The sequence below is a fragment of the Curcuma longa genome, chromosome 16 (genome assembly GCF_044706935.1).
Source record: "Curcuma longa cultivar G26 ecotype Majalengka, Jawa Barat chromosome 16, ITB_CL_G26_1.1, whole genome shotgun sequence".
NCBI lineage: Eukaryota > Viridiplantae > Streptophyta > Magnoliopsida > Zingiberales > Zingiberaceae > Curcuma > Curcuma longa.
The window spans coordinates 1,748,191-1,768,107 of NC_133876.1; the positions used below are offsets into that span (position 1 = coordinate 1,748,191).

At 36.0% G+C, this 19,917-nt stretch overlaps 1 protein-coding gene across 2 annotated transcripts; it reads left to right on the forward strand.

The window, feature by feature from the left end:
- The first annotated feature begins 2,764 nt into the window (after positions 1 to 2,764).
- Positions 2,765 to 14,832, forward strand: LOC141847889 (uncharacterized). 2 transcript variants are annotated; one of them, XM_074735991.1, is made up of 4 exons: positions 2,765 to 2,837; positions 12,362 to 12,393; positions 12,631 to 14,250; positions 14,331 to 14,832. In XM_074735991.1, coding segments are annotated over exons 2-4 (2,025 nt in total). In that variant the 5' UTR covers positions 2,765 to 2,837; positions 12,362 to 12,392; the 3' UTR covers positions 14,735 to 14,832. The 2 variants fall into 2 exon arrangements, with proteins under 2 accessions (XP_074592092.1, XP_074592094.1); XM_074735993.1 differs by lacking the exon at positions 2,765 to 2,837 and adding an exon at positions 3,030 to 3,098.
- The last annotated feature ends 5,085 nt before the right edge of the window (positions 14,833 to 19,917 follow it).

The following is a 19,917-nucleotide window of genomic DNA, read 5'->3' on the forward strand; positions in this document are numbered from 1 at the left end:
TCACTGAGACAATATTTAGTACATTCCAGGACTGCATTGATTGGAGAAATTAAACCATGCGTTTGATTGGAGGTTATGGTTGATAACTTTAATTATCTATTTAGGATATGTTGTTTAACTCTGTTGTTTAAGTATTTAGTGATTCCTATATAATGGAGTATACTTGCCATGTCATTAATTATAATGGCGGAGTCAGCCTGGATGATTTATCCGTATTGATCCCAAACTGTGAGCCACAACTTGGATTAATCTTTATTTTTTTTCTTTTCTCTCATAGTAAATCGAAATTTATCCCTTTTCTATCGCCGTTGAGCCCCTGGGCTACCATCTCGGTAGGCATCAATTTGGCTCCGCCCTTACATGTCAACAAATGGGGAATATAATTCAGAATCAGATTACCTCGAAAGCATGGGATTTTTTATGATTCCAAGGTTAACACAATTTTTTTCCAAAATTATTCTCCAATCGTATTCCCACGGAGCACGACCACCAGGCCAACCACGAGAAGCCGAGGTTCTTAGATAACGCTAAGGCGGCAACGACAGAGCCATGTTACAAGCTACTCAGATTGTAGCCCAGGGGCTCGATGGCATCGAGAAGACAAAAAGTTTGGATTTACGGGCAAAAGAAAGGAAAATTTAAGAGAAGAAGGTAGCTCGGAGTACTGTCGCGTCGACGTAGCCTATAGTATGAGATTAGCCAGAGTAGATACCCGGGTTACCTCCGCCATTGCATGGCGGCGAGGTCGCTAAGCCCAGGACACATTATTCTCCTCCAAACAGCGTCCTACAGCGAAATCATGGAGGACACATTATTTTTGTGGTGAACGATAGCGGATACGATCGATGCCTACGGCTTGCAGAGGAGGCAGCGCCGATGACTTGCGGAGGAGATAGTGCCGGCAATCACCTCTTAACAGCGTCCTAGCGTGAAACCACAGCGGCACCGACGATCGCATGGGTGAGAGAGCAGGGACACAATTGGAGTCAGCACAGGGACAATCCATCGGCAAGGAGAATCGGCATAATGAAGAAGAATTAAAAACTTTATGTTTTTAATTAAAACATTAATTAATTGATTCAATCTAACTCTTGATTTAAATAAGATAGTCTAAATAGAATTTTTCAAATCCTAATCGAATGGGTAATATAGTAAATGTCAAATTAAATTATAGCATTACTTAAGATTAAATCAAATAATATTATATTATATTTTATTCTCTATATTATGATTACATGATTATCTAGTAATTACATAACAACATTATATATGATAATTTGAATCGAGCACCACTATGAGAGGGGTTAGCATTGCATTTTTCATTTTAAAAGTTAATTTATAGAGTATATTTTACGGCAAAATGTGTTATTGGAAGAATTCTAGTGTTATATTTTAAAATGTATGGCAAAGATATACTTAGAAAGTACTTATGTTACATCTTTATTATTCAAATATCAATTTTATTAATTTCTACTTTTATTAATGTAAAATAAAATATGATAGTTTAGGTGCCATTATGATTTTAATATAAAGATATTATTTAAATAACTTAAATTTGTTAATATACTATGAAACAATATATATATATATATATATATATATATATATATATAATGAAATTATACTATTTAATATTCATAGTTGTAGGTTTGAAAATAAAAATATTTTGAGTAAAAATATTTTACACATGAGTTTATTGAAATTTATAATTAACCAAATTGCTTCGACCTTCCTAAGTAATTAGGAAAAGTATTCAAATCCAACCTAAATTGGTTGACTTTATTAGCTTATCATTTCTCAAACATTGAAAGTAAAAAAAAACAGTTACACAACATCAACATCGCATTTTGTTTATTGAACTAGGATTACATTCTTAATCATGTTTGAATTGTAGGATCGATAACACCTTGGTCCTTAGCTTGGTAGCATTCTCTATTGCAATCACACATATCTTGTTTATGCAAGTATGTTGAGGGCATGTCCTATAGAAACCTCCATCAAATCTTAAGGTATGATCACTTAGCCTTGTTGCCTCCCAGGACATGATGTAGCGGTAAGTGATAAAGTATTTTTTTTATAAGCGACTAGAATTTTACATTCATACAGCGTATACATGCGGTGTTTAAACAATTAGTGATGTTGAAGCATTGTATCAGGAGCCTACAAGCTGCTCTTAGTCCCAATTGGGCCAGGATGCCAGCCCATTTATTTGAACATAACAAGCAGCCAATTGGCCTGAAAAATTCTACTTCTGGGGCCCAAAAGTATTTATGGTGGGACGACAAGGAATTAAAATGTGGGTATCTTCTGATCCAACTCGCCAAGATCTCGCTAGGTCTTGCAAGTCGAATCCAACTCGCCAAGAAATTTTCATGTTGCGACAATTGGAATTCTAGTTGTTTTTTTCAAAGTTTCAAGATTCAAAATACCTTTCAAAATATTTAAACTCTTTAATTCTGTTTTGATTCTGAACATTTTTTTTAGTTTTATTTTTCCAGGAAATAAAATCAGAGAATTTTAAAACAAAACAAAATAATATGTACACGAGCATTATATTATTATTTTAAAAAATATAGTAGATTAATAAAAATTGCTATTTTATTTTGTAGAGAATAAATTAAAATTTTTAAAAGGAAGGGAAGAAAAGGACGGGATCGGCCAGGGTAAAGCGACGCGAGTAAACCCTAGATATATCTCGCGATAATTAGCGGCTTGATCGGAATTTATCTCCTTCTCCTCGGGGATGCGAATGGGGCGAGAACGCGGCGGCTGGCGATAAATTAGCTGTTGGCGATAAATCTCTCCACCTCCTTCTCCCGCGTATACTTCAGGTCCAGGTCCATTTCCTCCCTTCCTTCTTCACCGTTTTCAATATCGGAGATTTATCTGCATTTGCTGGGCTTGGATCGCACAGTGATCCGAGTCCAGACGCCGGAGCTTCTGTTGCCGTTGAGGCTTTTTTTTTTTATCACTTTCTTTCCCTCACAAAGCTTCCTCCTTTTAGTCCAAAGGAGCTTCTTTTGGATTTGGACACTGCACTCTGTTAATGGATTATGATCGTTATTTTTGGCTGAACATTTGCTCGTTTCGTCATGCTGGTACCTACTTGGCTCTGATTCCTCTCATTTACTTCTCGACGAGATTTTTGCTCGCCTCGTACTGGCACTTCCAGACCGAAGTTGTGATTTGTTCGCTTAGTTACGCGGAAAATTCAAAGTGAAGGGTTCGAACAGGAAGACGTATTCGGTTCGTGCTTCCGAATCCAATATGGCAACTTCTCACGGAGGCTGCTAAATCTGGAGCCGGATAACGAAGGCATGGCTCAAGATCGTTGGTCTTCAAAATTGAGATTGTTAGTTAAATTAGCAGGTCAACAACGGGGGAGACTTGGCCTGATTCGGTTGTAAGCATTTAAATATTTCATGTTCTTCTGAGATTCCGGCATTGAATCGCTTGTGTCGGAGGAGCAATCATCGAAGGAAAACTCCTCGGGCTTTCCACAAACCAAATCCTCTGCTTTGGTGTTCACGGATCTTCTCCGGCAACTTTGGTATTCCTCTATTCTCTCTGGTGCTTGACTTCTCTGCTTAACTTGGACCTACACCCATTTAAGGCTTTCCTCCCTATTAATAGGGAGAGGCCGCATCCTACACGGAGTGGCATGGGCAGTTACGATAACTGCTAACATCTCTCATTCGTCCAAGTGAAGCCACAAAGGTAAATGGTTACAAAGACCATTAAGGGGTATCTAGCCACGTATACTAAATAAAATCGGAGTGCATAGTCTCATAGACTAAGAATTTAGAAATCATCAGTCATAAAGATCATATAGTCACATAGACTGAAAGAACAATCAATTCATACATAGGAAAATGATTCGTGCGACAGCAAACACATTGAGCATTCATTGCCAAGATAATTGTTATACCTTACATAGCTGCTTATAGAGCGATCGATGTTAAGAAAAGTTGTTACACCTAACTTAGCCGCTCCCCAAATAGTATATAACCATTCTCTGAATGACACACAGTTATTTGTCTGATGGCTCATAGCCATCATCCAGGTGGCACACAACCGTTCTTCAGTGGTACAAAAATCACTCTCCTGGTGGTACATAACTATTTCATGAACTCATAATGTCTTGTTATTTATTCAGATTAAATAATATTTATTTACATCAATATGAACATATCTAACCCCTCAATTTGATTATCATGTCAAGAGCATGTTTCATATCTTCAATATTCACAATCATTTCCATACATAACAGACATAGGTCGACCAGTGAATATTCTCAAAGAGATGTAAATATATTTAATCTTCCTTTTTAGTTTAAATCCATTTATTTTAATCAGTCGCTTTCCTAGTCATGTTCAATGTTAGCAGTTATCGTAACTGTCCACGCCATGGAGTGCAGGTTATACACTCCGTGTAGGATGCGATCTCTCCCTATTAAAAGGGAGAGGAAAGCCCTAAACGGGTGTGCGTTCAAGTTAAGCAGAGAAGCCAAGTGCCGAAGAGAACAGAGGAATACCAGGGTTGCCGGAGAAGATCCGTGAATACCAAAGCAGAGGATTTGGTTTGTGGAAGCCTGAGGAGTTTTCCTTCGGTGATTGCTCCTTCGACACAAGCGATTCAAAGCCGGAATCTTGCAAGAACAGGTAACATTAAATGCTTACAATGGTATCAAAGCTGTAAGTTAGAATTTTACCTGCTCGTTGTCTTCGTGCCCGCCTCTTTTTACCCTATTATGTTGATCGGGAAAATAGCTGTTGAGAACAGTTATTTCTCCCATTTCTATTATGGCCGATGACACAAGGGGCAGCGCGCAGGCGCTGCCCGTCTCTATTTTGGCCGGTAACGCTCACGGCAGTGAATCACTGACGTCACTTCTAGTCACGCGTGACAACGGCGAAGTGTCCGACCAGCGAAGTGTCCCGTGACGCCGGCGAGGCAGGCTGGAAAGCAGCCGACGGCAAGCAACGCTCATAGATGAGCGCTAGCTTCGTCTTCGGCACGGCAGGCGCAGGCCTTGGTGCCGGCGAGGGCGGCGAGGCCGGCGCAGGTAGTGAGGCTGACGTCGACAAGGTTAGAGCAGGCGGCAGGCGGAAGAAGGGTTTAGGGCACGATTTTGGGAACGAACAGAGTTCGGCAGCAGTGTGCGACAGAGTTTTTTTTTCTTTTAAGAAAACTCTATATAATATTAAAAAAAAAAGTTCAATTGGGTCAGACCATTGGGCCAACCCAATTAAAAGTTCCAATGGAAGCCCGCCCAAGTTCATTTTTGAGCTTAATTAGAAATCTGATTAATTGGGTTAGCCCAATTAATTGGTGGATTTCATTGGAAGCCCAATTCTGGGTTAGATTTCTAATTAGGCCAATTTTGAGCTTACAATTAGAGAGACCCAATTTGAGCTTTTTAATTGGGTCAATTTTGGATTTACAATTAGAGGCCTGATTTGAGTTTTCTAATTGGGCCAATTTTGAGCTTTTAATTAGAGAGGCCTACTTTGAAATAATTGGACTTAGGCTTCAATTGGAAGATTCAAATTAATTTGAGCAAAGGTTCAATTTTAATTTGGATTTCAATGGAAGCCATGTGCCCAATTGACCCAAACAAGTGATATGTTAAGTGACCTGACACGAAGACAACACTTGAGAAGACACAACCAAGTATAAATTGGATTTGATTGGCACAACTCTGATTTGGTTCAATCGGATCATGACTTGCTAGAGTTGACATTGGTCAACTATACTCATAATTGTGAGAAATTGTTTGAACAACTTATACTCGAGAAACAACTTAATAATAAGCTTAGTCAACTAGGTTTGGTGGCTAGAGACAATGAGAAAACTAAATATCATGCATGGTGCTCGGGTGCCTGGGGTGCTTGGAGCTAATGATATAGTGTTTTAATTCTCATGGAACACTGTCATGTTAAGTTTTCAAGGTGCCATTGACTAGTCAAAGTATCAGTTGACAAACACCCCTGTAAATCAAGAAATTGTCTTTCTTGATTTATTGTGTTAGTTCTATACTTGTATAAATTGAATTAAGCTGGTATATGTGCTGATTTGTCAGTTTTGTACTGACTTAATTAATTTCAATTTTTTCAGATGACACGGATGATTACTACTATGACTCGTCGCGATGTGATACGTAATAAGCTGAGGGAAGCTATCCAAGGGATAGAATATGACCCAGCTTATGGAGTCATGGACACATAGGGAGATTGGACAGAATTTTTTGGCGTCTAGAGATGCAGGATTTTTCGATTCTGGACAACTACAGGATTTGGGCTTTAGTTCATTCATTGCTTGAAAATCTGAGTGATGTAGTACATCAGATATAGGAGCGCTATGAGGGGCGCATTTCATATACTCAGTTATGCACAGAGTTGCTTCACTACACAGATTGTGAAGAGGATTCAGAGGAAGATCCAAAAGAAAACTCTGTAGAGGACGTTTCTGTGGGATATTTGGGTTCGTTACAAGATTCAGTGTCCTGACATCATCTAAATAGCATCTCAACTGAAGATGTTTCAATTCAGCCTAAAAAGATAGGGCATGTCTGAATTATTACTGCGCTAGTGTTTGTACTAGTGAGAGTGATAATTGTGTATCTAGTTTATTAGAGTTGTTTTTCTAGTTAATTATGAGTAGAAATGTTATAGGTAACATTCAAAGTAGAGTTCTTGTTATTTGTTAACAATGTACAACATGTTTACTTTAATGATATGTTCATTCTATGTTGTTTGCTCTATATGATGCATGATATTTATTTATTGATGTATACTCTTTAAGTGGTTCATTATGAGTATAATTAATTTTTTAAATGATAAGTTCATTTAATGACAAATATCATGATTAATTAATGATTAAGTTCATTAAGATGTAATGTATGTAATAAAATAGATCAATGCAAGTTAGATTAGAACATACAAATGATGAATGAGAATGTAATTCTCATTTGATTTTGTAAACCAAATCAAATTTACATTGAGTCAATTTAGAGATTACATACAAACCAAATCAAATTTACATTGAGTCTATTTTATTACATATATCACATCTTAATGAACTTAATCATTAATTAATCATGATATTTGTCATTAAATGAACTTATCATTTAAAAAATTAATTATACTCATAATGAACCACTCAAAGAGTATACATCAATAAATAAATATCATGCATCATGTAGAGCAAACAACATAGAATGAACATATCATTAAAGTAAACATGTTGTACATTGTTAACAAATAACAAGAACTCTACTTTGAATGTTACCTATAACATTTCTACTCATAACTAACTAGAAAAACAACTCTAATAAACTAGATAGACAATTATCACTCCCACTAGTACAAACACTAGTGCAGTAATAATCCACACATGTCCTATCTTTTTAGGCTGAACTGAAACATCTTCAGCTGGGATGCTATCTAGATGATGTCAGGACACAGAATCCTGTAACGAACCTAAACATCCCACAGAAACGTCCTCTACAGAGTCTTCTTTTGGATCTTCCTCTGGATCCTCTTCTCAATCTGCGTAGTGAAACAACTCTGTGCACAACTGAGTATATGAAATGCGCCCCTCATAGCGCCCCCATATCTGATGTGCTACATCACTCAGGTTTTCAAGCAATGAACGAACCAAAGCTCAAATCCTGTAGTTGTCCAGAATCGGAAAATCCTGCATCTCTAGACGCCAAAATAGTTTGTCCAATCTCCCCATATGTCCACTGACTCCATAAGCTGGGTCATATTCTATCGCCTGGATAGCTTCCCTCAGCTTATTACGCATCACATCGCGACAAGTCATAGTAGTAATCATCCGTGCCATATAGAAAAATTGAAATTAATTAAGTCAATACAAAACTAACAAACCAGCACATATACCAGCTTAATTCAATTTATACAGGCATAGAACTAACACAATAAATCAAGAAAGACAAAATTTCTTAATTTACAGGGGTGTTTATCAACTGATCCTTTGACCAGTCAATGACACCTTGAAGACTTAACATGACAGTGTTCCATGAGAATTAAAACACTATATCATTAACTCCAAGCACCCGAGCACCATGCATGATATTTAGTTTTCTCATTGTCTCCAGCCACCAAACCTAGTTGACTAAGCCTATTATTAAGTTGTTTCTCGAGTATAAGTTGTTTAAACAATTTCTCACAATTATGAGTATAGTTGACCAATGTCAACTCTAGCAAGTCATAATCCGGTTGAACCAAATCAGAGTTGTGTCAATCAAATCCAATTTATACTTGGTTGTGTCTTCTCAAGTGTTGTCTTTGTGCCAAATCACTTAACATTTCACTTGTTTGGGTCAATTGGGCACATAACTTCCATTGAAATCCAAATTAAAATTGAACCTTTGCTCAAATTAATTTGGATCTTCCAATTGAAGCCTAAGTCCAATTATTTCAAATTAGGTCTCTCTAATTGAAAGCTCAAAATTGGCCCAATTAGAAAACTCAAATCAGGTCTCTAATTGTAAACCCAAAATTGACCCAATTAGAAAACTTAAATTAGGTCTCTCTAATTGTAAGTCCAAAATTGGCCCAATTAGAAATCTGACCCAGAATTAGACTTCCAATGAAATCCACCAATTAATTGGGCTAACCCAATTAATCAGATTTCTAATTAAGCCCAAAAATGAACTTGGGTGGGCTTCCATTGGAACTTTTAATTGGGCCGGCCCAATAGTCTGACCCAATTGAACCTTTTTTTTTAATATTATATAGAGTTTTCTTAAAAGAAAAAAAAAACTCTGTGCCACACACTGCCGTCGAACTTTGTTCGTTCCCAAAACCATGCCTTAAACCCTTCTTCCACCTGTCGCCTGCGCCAACCTTGCTGGCGTCGACCTCACTGCCTGCGCCGGCCTCGCCGCTTGCGCCGGCCTTGCGGGCGCCAGCCTCGCCGGCGCCAGGGCCTGCGCCTACCGTGTCGAAGATGAAGCCAGCACTCATCCGTGAGCGTTGCTTGCCGCCGACGCTTTCCAGCCGTCTTGCTGCTGTCCGGGCCTGCCTCGCCGGCCGGACACTTCGTTATGGCCGATGACACAAGGGGCAGCGCTTGTGCGCTGCCTGTCTCTGTTTTGGCCGGCAACGCACACGGCAGCGAATCACTATCGTGGCTTCCAATCACGCATGACGCCGGCGAAGTGTCCGGAGAAATCGTTGTTCTCAGCAGCGATTTTTCTGATCAACACAATAGGATAAAAAGAGGTGGGCACGAAGACAACTAACAGGTAAAATTCTAACTTACAGCTCTGATACCATTGTAAGCATTTAAATGTTACCTGTTCTTGCGAGATTCCGACTTTAAATCGCTTGTATCAGAGAAGCAATCACCGAAGAAAAACTCTTGAGGGTTCCACAAACCAAATCCTCTGCTTTGGTGTTCACGGATCTTCTCCGGCAACCCTGGTATTCCTCTGTTCTCTCCGGCGCTTGGCTTCTCTGCTTAACTTGGACACACACCCGTTTAGGGCTTTCCTCTCCCTATTAATAGGGAGAGGTCGCATCCTACACGGAGTGCACAAACGTGGCGTGGGCAGTTACGATAACTGCTAACATCGGTCACCAATCCGGCAACAAGAAAATTATTGACACAGTTATTGTTGTGATAGAAATGTTTAAATCATGCTCTTAGTTTCTGCAAAATGGGAAAACAAATCACCATGTAGCTTATTTGTGGTTTCAGTTGCTAAACCCAATTAGCACGTTACAATCACGAAACTACTACTTTGGCACTGGCCAACCACATGCTTACGTGCATCGATTACAGCTGCAAACATTAACCTTGCACTGAGTTTGCCTCAGCCCAAATCGAACATTTTTTGCATGTATAATATAGACATGTTATAGACAATGTATTATCTAATTTTATTTTAAGTTTTATATGTACTTTTCTCTTAAAGTATAATATATCCTTTTAGTTCTCTTTGTGAATCTGGCCTGAGGTCGAATCACATTACATAACCTTTTTTCTTTTTTTGGTTTGCATTTGTGATTGACGTCTTATGGTGTTGGATGTGACTGTTCTCAATTATATATGTTGTATCACTTCTCCCAATCGAGACCAAGATTTTCTTTTCCTGTCTGCATTATTGAGTGACTTATGTATTCCAAACATATAAGTGTTGATCTACAGACTGGTTTTGAACAACAAATAAATGCATCTACTTTATTGGAGTTGATCATATTAGAGATTTTTCAATAGAATTGGCCCCACAAATTATATGAGAATTCTTTCGGTTCCACCAATCAATGTTAGAGTTGTTTCACATCCGAATATGATAAGATTGTTCGCTAGAGGTCTTTATGTATTGCAAATCATATAAAGCCTCAGTCGACCTATAACTAAAATCTGTGAGAAATAAGTTTAAAATGTAAGAGGAGGATATGTTGGTTGATTGTAGCATACAAAAGTTGCTGTTAACTATATTAGTTTGTGAAGTACTTATCAAATTATCAACACCATCATCTTGTAAGACCAAATTATTTGGGGTCATCTACATAAATTGTGCCCCTCCTTTAAACACTCTGTAAGATTATATCACAAACAATCTTCAAATAAATTAATAACCCATAACTTTTTACTACAAGAGTTTTCTATGATATTTCTCTTTCTTATACCTTCATCTTTCATCAATTCAATTCGTTTAACAATAAAATCCTTAAGTCATCCTTCATGTTCATATCAACTGACTTGCTTTCCCTTACTTTATCATTTATCAGAGTTATTACCTAATTACTCTCTGATATTAGTAAGTTTTAAAATTTATGTTTCCTAGTTAACTCTAATCTTAGCATTCGTCTCCTTGACATCAACTTTTTGTACATGTTATTTCTTAACTACTCAACACCTTGATCCATAAAGTATGTTGTGTAATACCATCTTCTTTTAGTTATCCTTTTTTAGGTGTGTTTTTGGCTTAACATTAAAAGTTAGAGCATTGGGTTTTTATAAATATAGTCTTATAAAAATTTTCTTATAGCATAAGAGGCACTTGATGATCATGCACAAATTATAGACACTCCTTTGCATTTCATCTTCTCAGTCTTTATCTTCTTTGTAATATGTTCATCAAGACATAAAACTCTTAAAGAATTTCATGTCCTTCCCACTTAACTATTCCCTTGATTAAATCATATTTATTTAGTTAGTTTTAGTTCTATTTACTTGCAATCTTTAATTTCTTTCTAAAATTTTTCTTCAGAGTTCATTTTCAAGTTTTATCTATTTGCAAATATCATCTGTTAGCATAATCTCGTCTGTAAATAAAGAATGTTAAGAAGGTCTATTGTGAATAAAATTGGTGATCTCATCTAGTATGATATCAAAAGATAAGAACTTATAGATGATCTTTGTTAAAATCTATAGTTATAAGACAGTCATTTCCTGTCTCATTAATTGTTTTAGCTCTAACACCAGTGACTACATCATCAAATATATATTTTCACATAAACATAGACTAGATATTTGTTTTGTCTCTAAAATCCAACACTGTAATTGTTTGACTTTAACATAAGCTTTCCCTAAGTAAACAAAAAACATGGTCAAAGCTATCTTTTCCCTATATCTTTTTATTAGTTGCCTTGTTAGGATTGGTCTTGTGAGCATAAGACCAAACTGAATTTTTATCATCTGAATTATTCAGTTAATCTCTAATGCTCTTTGCTGCCATCATTTTTCAAAGTTTCACGGTGTGGCTTGTCAATGCAATCCCTCTATAGTTTAGAAAGATATTGTTTATCACCTTTATACTTATAAATTTGATGCTATGAAACCTTTCTAGTTTCTACTTTCTTGGGGCATCTCCTTGATTAACCATTTCTTCTAAACTCTTCCAAACTTAACTTTTACCTATCATATTTTTCTAAAACTGAAAGTGCTCAGAAGCATGAAGTACTTATGAATTTTTTTTTTCTTCTAGTTATTTGCAATTGCATGTCAACCAATATTCTCTTTAAACGCTTGCAAGAAGTAATTATTTAGTAAAAGGAATCACATATAATGAACTTGAACCTCCAAATAATGTGTTGGGGCTTTACTAGTGGTCAGTGGACAAAATAAAATTAGCTTATACTAATTAAGAAGACCTGCATGCTTTTACTTCCTGTGTTGAATTTTTTTTTTTCGCTATATTATTTTCATGCTTTTGTTTCTTTTTTGATTCTGAACATCATGGATTTCCTTTTGACAAATGTGTAGCTTTTATCTGAGTTCTGTCATCTTTTATTTTGTACTACAAATAATGATATACCTTTTCTCTAGGTAAAATACGATGTTGGTAATATTTGTTTATTTTTGTTTTGCTCTAATTTTGCAGAGAACGTATTGGATACTGCTCCACTGGCATCAGTAAGTTTCTTTATAACTTTCTTAGTTTCATGATGACCATTAAGTGTCGTTTTTAGCAGAACCGCAATACCAGGAGATCATGTTTTACAGGCAATCAAAACATGTTTTGATTGAGATATTGCATCTTCCTTTCTTTGGTCTCATCTCTAATGTTGGTCCAGATAATGAGTGAATTTCAATTACTTTTCACTACTTAGAAATTGAATAGTGATTGCTTATGATAATTGGCTACCCCAGTGGTTCGAGAAAAAGATGTTTGCTGGGAATACTGTGAGAAGATGGACGGAAATAAGGTGAGATGCAAATTCTGCCTCAAAGTACTGAACGGGGGCATTAGCAGACTGAAGTTTCATTTATCTCGTTTGCCAAGAAAAGGTGTCCATCCATGCACAAAAGTCAGAGATGAAATTACTGAAAGGGTGAAAGAAATTATAACAATGAAAGAAGAGGGAAAGGATGCTTGCAGCTCCACTTCTAAAAAGCAAAGGCAGATTGAAACTATATTTCCTGCATTAGTTCCGAGTATTAAACCTCTGATGCCCCTGCTAGATATTTCACCTCCTGTACCAAAAATTCATACAGGATGCACTGCCATCAGGCCACAGTCTCTTGATCCAGAGAGATGCATCGCCGAGTTCTTCTTTGAAAACAAGTTGGATTTCAGTGTGGCCCGCACTTGTTCATATCAGCTTATGCTGGAGGCTCTTGGTGGTTCAGGATTCAGAGGGCCCTCACCAGAAGCTTTGAGGACAACATGGTTGCAGAAGCTGAAATCTGAGGTCACCTTGCAAATAAAAGAAATGCAGAAAGACTGGGCAACCACTGGGTGCACTATCCTTGCCAATACATGGACAGACCATAAATCAAGAGCCTTAATTAACTTTTTTATCTCATCTCCTTTAGGAACCTTTTTCTACAAATCTGTCGATGCATCTGCATACTTCAAAAATACCAAATGCCTCTATGATTTATTTGATTCTATCATTCAAGAATTTGGCCCTGAAAATGTTGTTCAAGTCATCACAGATAGCTGTTTAAATTACTTGAGCATTGGAAATCTCATGATGCAGAACTACAGCACTATCGTCTGGTCTACTTGTGCTTCTCATTGCTTGAATTTAATTCTGGAGGACTTTTCCAGCATCGACTGGGTGAATAGATGCATCTTGCAAGCACAATCCATCACGAGATTCATTTACAATCATACCTGGGTACTTGATTTAATGAGAAAGTTCACAGGCGGTCAGGATCTTGTTTGCTCTGGCACTATGAGGTCTACATCAAACTTTCTTACCTTGCAGTCAATGTTGAGGCACAGATCAAGGTTGAAGCATATGTTCAATAGCCCAGAATATTCATCTTCTCCTTATGCCAACAGACCTCAAAGTGTCTCTTGCGTGGATATCCTAGATGACAATGAAGTTTGGGCGGTAGTTGAAGAAATTGCAGCTGTTTCTGAACCTCTTTTAAAAGTGTTAAGGGATGTTTCTGGGGGTAAACCTGCAACTGGCTATATATATGAATCTATGACAAGGGCCAAGGAGTTCATAAGGACTTACTACATAATGGACGAAGGGAAATGCAAGACTTTTTTCGATATAGTCGATACAAGGTGGCAAAACCAGCTTCACTCACCACTCCATGCTGCAGCAGCATATCTAAATCCTAGCATACAGTACAATCCCGAAGTGAAATTTCTTGGGATCATTAAGGAACAATTCCTCACTGTTCTAGACAAGCTACTACCAATACCTGAACTGAGACAAGATATCACACAACAGATCTATATATTTAAAAAGGCACAAGGGATATTTGGGTCCAATTTGGCTAAGGAAGCTCGCAACACCACATCCCCGGGTATATATTCATGAATTTAGCATCTTTTGCTGCTCCTGTAAGTTTAAAACTTAGCATGTTAACTTCATTTTACACATCAGGAATGTGGTGGGAACAGTATGGTGATTCAGCTCCTGGTCTACAGCGAGTGGCGGTGAGAATACTTAGCCAGGTCTGCAGCACCTCCTCTATCTATGAGAGAAACTGGAGTTCAATTCAGCAAATTCACTCAGAAAAGCGCAATCTGCTTAATAAGGAGGCTCTAAGTGACCTTCTCTATGTTCACTACAATCTTAAGCTCCAACCGAAAGGAAAGGCTGCAGATGTTGATCCTATCATGCTTGATGACATAGATATGACTTCAGATTGGGTGGAAGAGACTGAAAATCACAATTCGACCCAATGGCTGGATCGGTTTAGCTCTGCCTTGGATGGTGGAGACTTGAATGCCAGGCAGTTTAGTGCTACGTCCATCTTTAATTCAAATGACATATTTGGTTTGTGATATATGTATAAAAAGTATAGCTTTTTTTGTTCTTCCATCACTAGAATTAGTGCTTAGAAATGTTGTATCATACGTACCTAATATGAGATCCCTGTATGTATACGAATGTATGTATGTATTCCTTTCTTAGATGTATGTACAAAATCTGTTGTTTAACATATCCACCAGTTTTTTATTGAATTTTAATATATAAACTCTAATGATATTCTGTAGTATATCTATTTATTTTGATTTCAAAAGAAGACTAAAAAAATATAAATATAATAACTTTGTCAAAAGGTTTACATGACTATTTTGTTGGTCACAAGTTTAAAAGCAAATTACAGATTATTTTAAAAATAAATTAAAATGAAAATAAGAACTACGGTGTTTTCCACAGGGTGTACTCAAAATTTTGAAAATTTCAAAAGGTGTACCCTACTTTGTATTTTATCAAAGGGCGTACATAATTTCAATACTATTCAATAGTTATAACAACAATTCATTTTCCTAAATATCCGAGTCATGAAGAGATATTGAACATTTGAAATCAGCATCATAGTATTCTGATTTTTCAAACAAATTTCTCAAATCCTTTTCTGCAAAAAAGATAAAATCCGTCACCCTACACGATCGGCCCCACGAATATTTCTCAAATCCTATAACAAGGTAGTGTTGAATTTTAACAATTAGCATCAAAATGATATTGAACTTTCAAAATCAACACCACAGTATTTTGATTTTTCAAACCGTACAACACAATAGTGTTGAATTTGTAAACCAACATCAAAGTGATATTAAACCTTTAAAATCAACACCACAGTATTTTGATTTCCTGAACTCAGTAATACAATAGTGTTGAATTTTAAAAATCATTACCAAAGTGATGTTAAACCTTCAAAATCAACATCACAGTATAGTGTTAATTAAAAATCATTACCAAAGTGAAACCCAGTAATACAGAACTTTGAAAACCAACACTAAAATGGTGTTGAACCTTCAAAATTAGAACTACGGTATTTTAATTTCTCAAACCCAGCAACATAGTGATGTTTAACTTTAAAAACTAACACTAAAGTGATGATGAACCATGCTAAACCTTCAAAATCAACACCACATAGTTTTAACTTCTCGAACCATAGTGTTTAGACCCAATCTAATGATATGGGTTTCTGCATTGCTCCTAAGTCCCACCATACTCTAAAGTCTCTGCTTCGTAACATTATTATATGGGGAAAGCCTATTTAAAAAAATCAACTTGTGTGTCATTTGACACAGAGCTAGAGTTGCACACCGTCTCTACCCTTCTTTATACTCTCCATGCCCAAATTTTAGTTTTCCAAATTATCTAAGTTTATTAATGACTTTTGGCTAAAATCCATTGATGACATTATCTAGCTTTGATTGGACTAAATCCAAATCTAGTAGATTTTTTGCATTATCCTTGAGTCCCACAATATCCTAAAGCCTTGGCTTCATGACCTTCTTATTTGTGTAGGGCTTGTTTATAAAAATTCAATCTATGTGATAATTGACACAAAGTCATAACTTCATGGGAGACTCAAAAGTAGTATTGCACATCATCTCTAGATTCTCTATATCCCCCTCTTCCACTCTATGCCCAAGTTTCAGTATGTTAAATATTTTAGGTCCATCAATGAATTTTGATCAAAATCCATTGAACCCTATCCATCTTTGATGACTCAAAATCCTTTATCCATCTTTGATTAGACTCAATCTATGCCTAGTAAATTTCTACATTGCCCCTGAGTCTCATCATGCTCTAAAGCCTCAGTTTCATGACCTTATTTGCGCAGAGTCTATTTATAAAAATTCAATCTATGCACCAAATGGCATAGAGTTATAACTTCATGTAGGAGGTTCAAAAATAGGATTGCATACCATCTCTACCTTCTCTACACTCTACTCTTCCACTTCATGCTCAAGTTTCAGTATTCTAAATTTTTTAGGTCCATCAATGAATTTCGACCAAAACGCATTGATGATCTTAGTCATCTATGATTTGATCCAATCCAAGTTTAGTAGGTTTTTGCACCATAAATTCCATCATGCCCTAAAGCCTCAATTTCATGGCCTTCTTATTTGTACAGAGCATGTTTATAAAAATTCAGGCTGCATGTCAATTGATACAAAGCCATAACTTCATATAGAAGGCTGATTTTTAAAGTTCTTCATCATTGTGTTATTGGGTTCAAGAAATTAGAACATTGTAGTGTTGATTTTGAAGGTTCATGACCACTTTGATGTTGGTTTTTAAAATTCAAGACCACTGTGTTGTTGAATTCGAAAAATTAAAATATTATAGTATTGATTTGGAAGATTTAATACCACTTTGGTGTTGATTTTGAAGATTCAACACTACTTTTATGGTTCAGATGCTTAAAAAATGGGTTGGTGTTACAGCTATTGATGGGAGGGATAATATTGAAATTAGGTAGGATTTTTGGTAAAATGCAAATTATGATACATCTTTTGGAAATTTCAGAATTTTAGATGCACTCTTTCGGAAAATAGGAAAACACCTTTATATTGTCAACCTCTCTTCCAATTATTGTTGTCTTCAATTAGTAATAGTAAGATGGAATATTATCAACCTCTCTTCCAATTATTGTTCTCTTCAATTGGTAACAGTAAGATGGAATATTATCATGGATGTTTGTAATTGTTGATTAAGTGAAGCTACCAAATTAGCACAGTGAGGATATATATATATATATATATATATATATATATATATATTCGACCCTGTAAAAGTTTTTCATTAGCCACAAAAGTAAATTCAAAAAGTGACAAATGACCTGACACTCATAGTCGAACTTTCTAAGAATCAATCACGACAGACAAATACCCTTGTTGCGAATTGAGAATTGACATCAGATGCTCCTATTTGTGTCATTCATGTCTTACCACTTACATTATGCCTCAAGTGTGTGTGTGTGTATATATATATATATATTAAAAACTCACATCTCATAATTTAAGCTATGGAATCTAGGTATTATGGCATGATTACATGGTCATGATTTAAAATAATTTTGAGGTTCTTACGACCATCAACGAGTTTTGATCAAAACTCATTGATGACCTTACAGTGCCCAAAATTTTAAAATTTTAACATAGTCTAAACTAGGGGAGTTTTTGAACCCTTTGATAGTTTTGGTGAGTAAGTATGACAAATTTAAACTCTTTAATGAGTTTGTGCCAAATTATATTGAATAGTGAAGATTTTAAAAACCTACATCTTTTAATTTAGGTTGTGGAATCTAAGTCTGAAGGCATGATTACACTCAAGAGACTCTTAGAAGAATCTTGATTTGTAGTGATTCTAAGGTTCTAAGGCCATCAACAAGTTTTAACCAAAACTCATTGATGATGTTGCAATGTCCAGAATTTTAAAATCTTGACATGGTTTGAATTAGGAGAGTCTTATAAATCCTTTGGTGGTGTTAGTGAGAAAGTATGATAAGTCTAGACTCTTTAATAAGTTTGTGTCAAATTGTCTTAAGGTTGTGAAAATTTTAAAAACTCACATCTTTCAATTTAGATTATGGAATTTGATCCAAGAACATGATTACATTTAGAAGGTTCCCAGAAGTATAATAATCCTGATTCGAAGTGATTCTGAAGCTCCTAAGATCATCAGCGAGTTTGATCAAAACTTATTGATGATCCTACAATGTCTAGAATTTCAAATCTTGACATGGTCTGGCCAGGGGCGTCTTAGAAATCCTTTTGTGGTGTTGTTTTGATAAACCTAGACCGTTTAATGAGTTTGTATCAAATTGTCTTAAGGTTATGAAGATTTAAAAAATCTACATATCTCAATTTAAACTGTGGAATCTACATTTAAGGGCATGGTTACACTTACGAGGCCCTTAGGGGTGTAATGATCCTGATTTGAAGTGATTTTGAAGTTCCTAAAGCTGAAACTTATTAATGGTCCAAGAGGATTTGATTAAAACCTCGACATGGACTAGAAGAGGAGAGTGTAGAGAATCTAGAGATGATGTGTAACCCTACTTTTGAGCCTCCTACATGAAGTTATGACTCTATGTCAATTGGCGCACATACTAAATTTTTGTAAATAGGCTTTATGTGATAAGAAATTCCCTAAATCTGAAATTTTAGGGCATGGTGGGACTTAGGGGCAATGCAGAAATCTACTAGATTTGGATTCAAAGTCCAATCAGATATTAATAATGTTATCAATGAATTTTGATCAAAACTCATTAATAGATCTAGAAGATTTGAAATATTAAAACTTGGGCATGGGTGGAAGAGGGGAGTGTAGAAATCTAGAGATGATGTGCAACCCTACTTCTGAACCTCTTATATGAAATTATGATTCTGTGTCAATTGAGGCTCAGATTAAATTTTTGTAAATAAGCTCTGCATAATTAAGAAGGCCATGAAGCTAATGCTTTAGAGCATGGTGGGACTCATGAGAAATACAGAAACCTCGTATACTTAAATTGGATCCAATCAAAGTTGGCTAAGACCATCAATGAGTTTTGACCGAAATTCATCAATAGATTGATTTGGAATATTGAAACTTGAGCGTGAAGTGAAAGAGGGGAGTGTAGAGAATCTAGAGATAATGTACAACACTACTTTTGAATCTCCTACATAAAATTAATACTTGTGTCAATTTACACATAGGCTGAATGGCACAAATAGAAGATCATAAAGCTAAGGCTTTAGGAAATGATGTGACTCAAGGACAATGTAAAAACCTACTAAAACTTAGATTGAGTCAAATTAGAGCTAGATAAAGCTATCAATGGATTTTGATTACAACTAAGTAATGGAACTAGAGGATTTAAAAAATTACTTGGGCATGGAGTTGAATAGGGGAGTGTAGAAATGGTATCCAATTTGTCTAAGCCTCCTCCGTAAAGTTATGGATTTACCTCGGTGGATAATAAAAATTTTTTATGGACTGATCACTTCCAGAATCAAAAATATATATATATATAAGAATATATATATATATATATATTATCCTCACTATGCCCAAGTGTGTTGTGCTATCTAGAATTCATTCGATCAACAATTGCAAACATCCATGATAATATTCCATCTTACTATTACCAATTGAAGACAACAATAATTGGAAGACCCTGTGCCAATTTCAAAAACCCACAACTCTCTATCTAGGTTATGAAATTCATATCCGAGGGCAT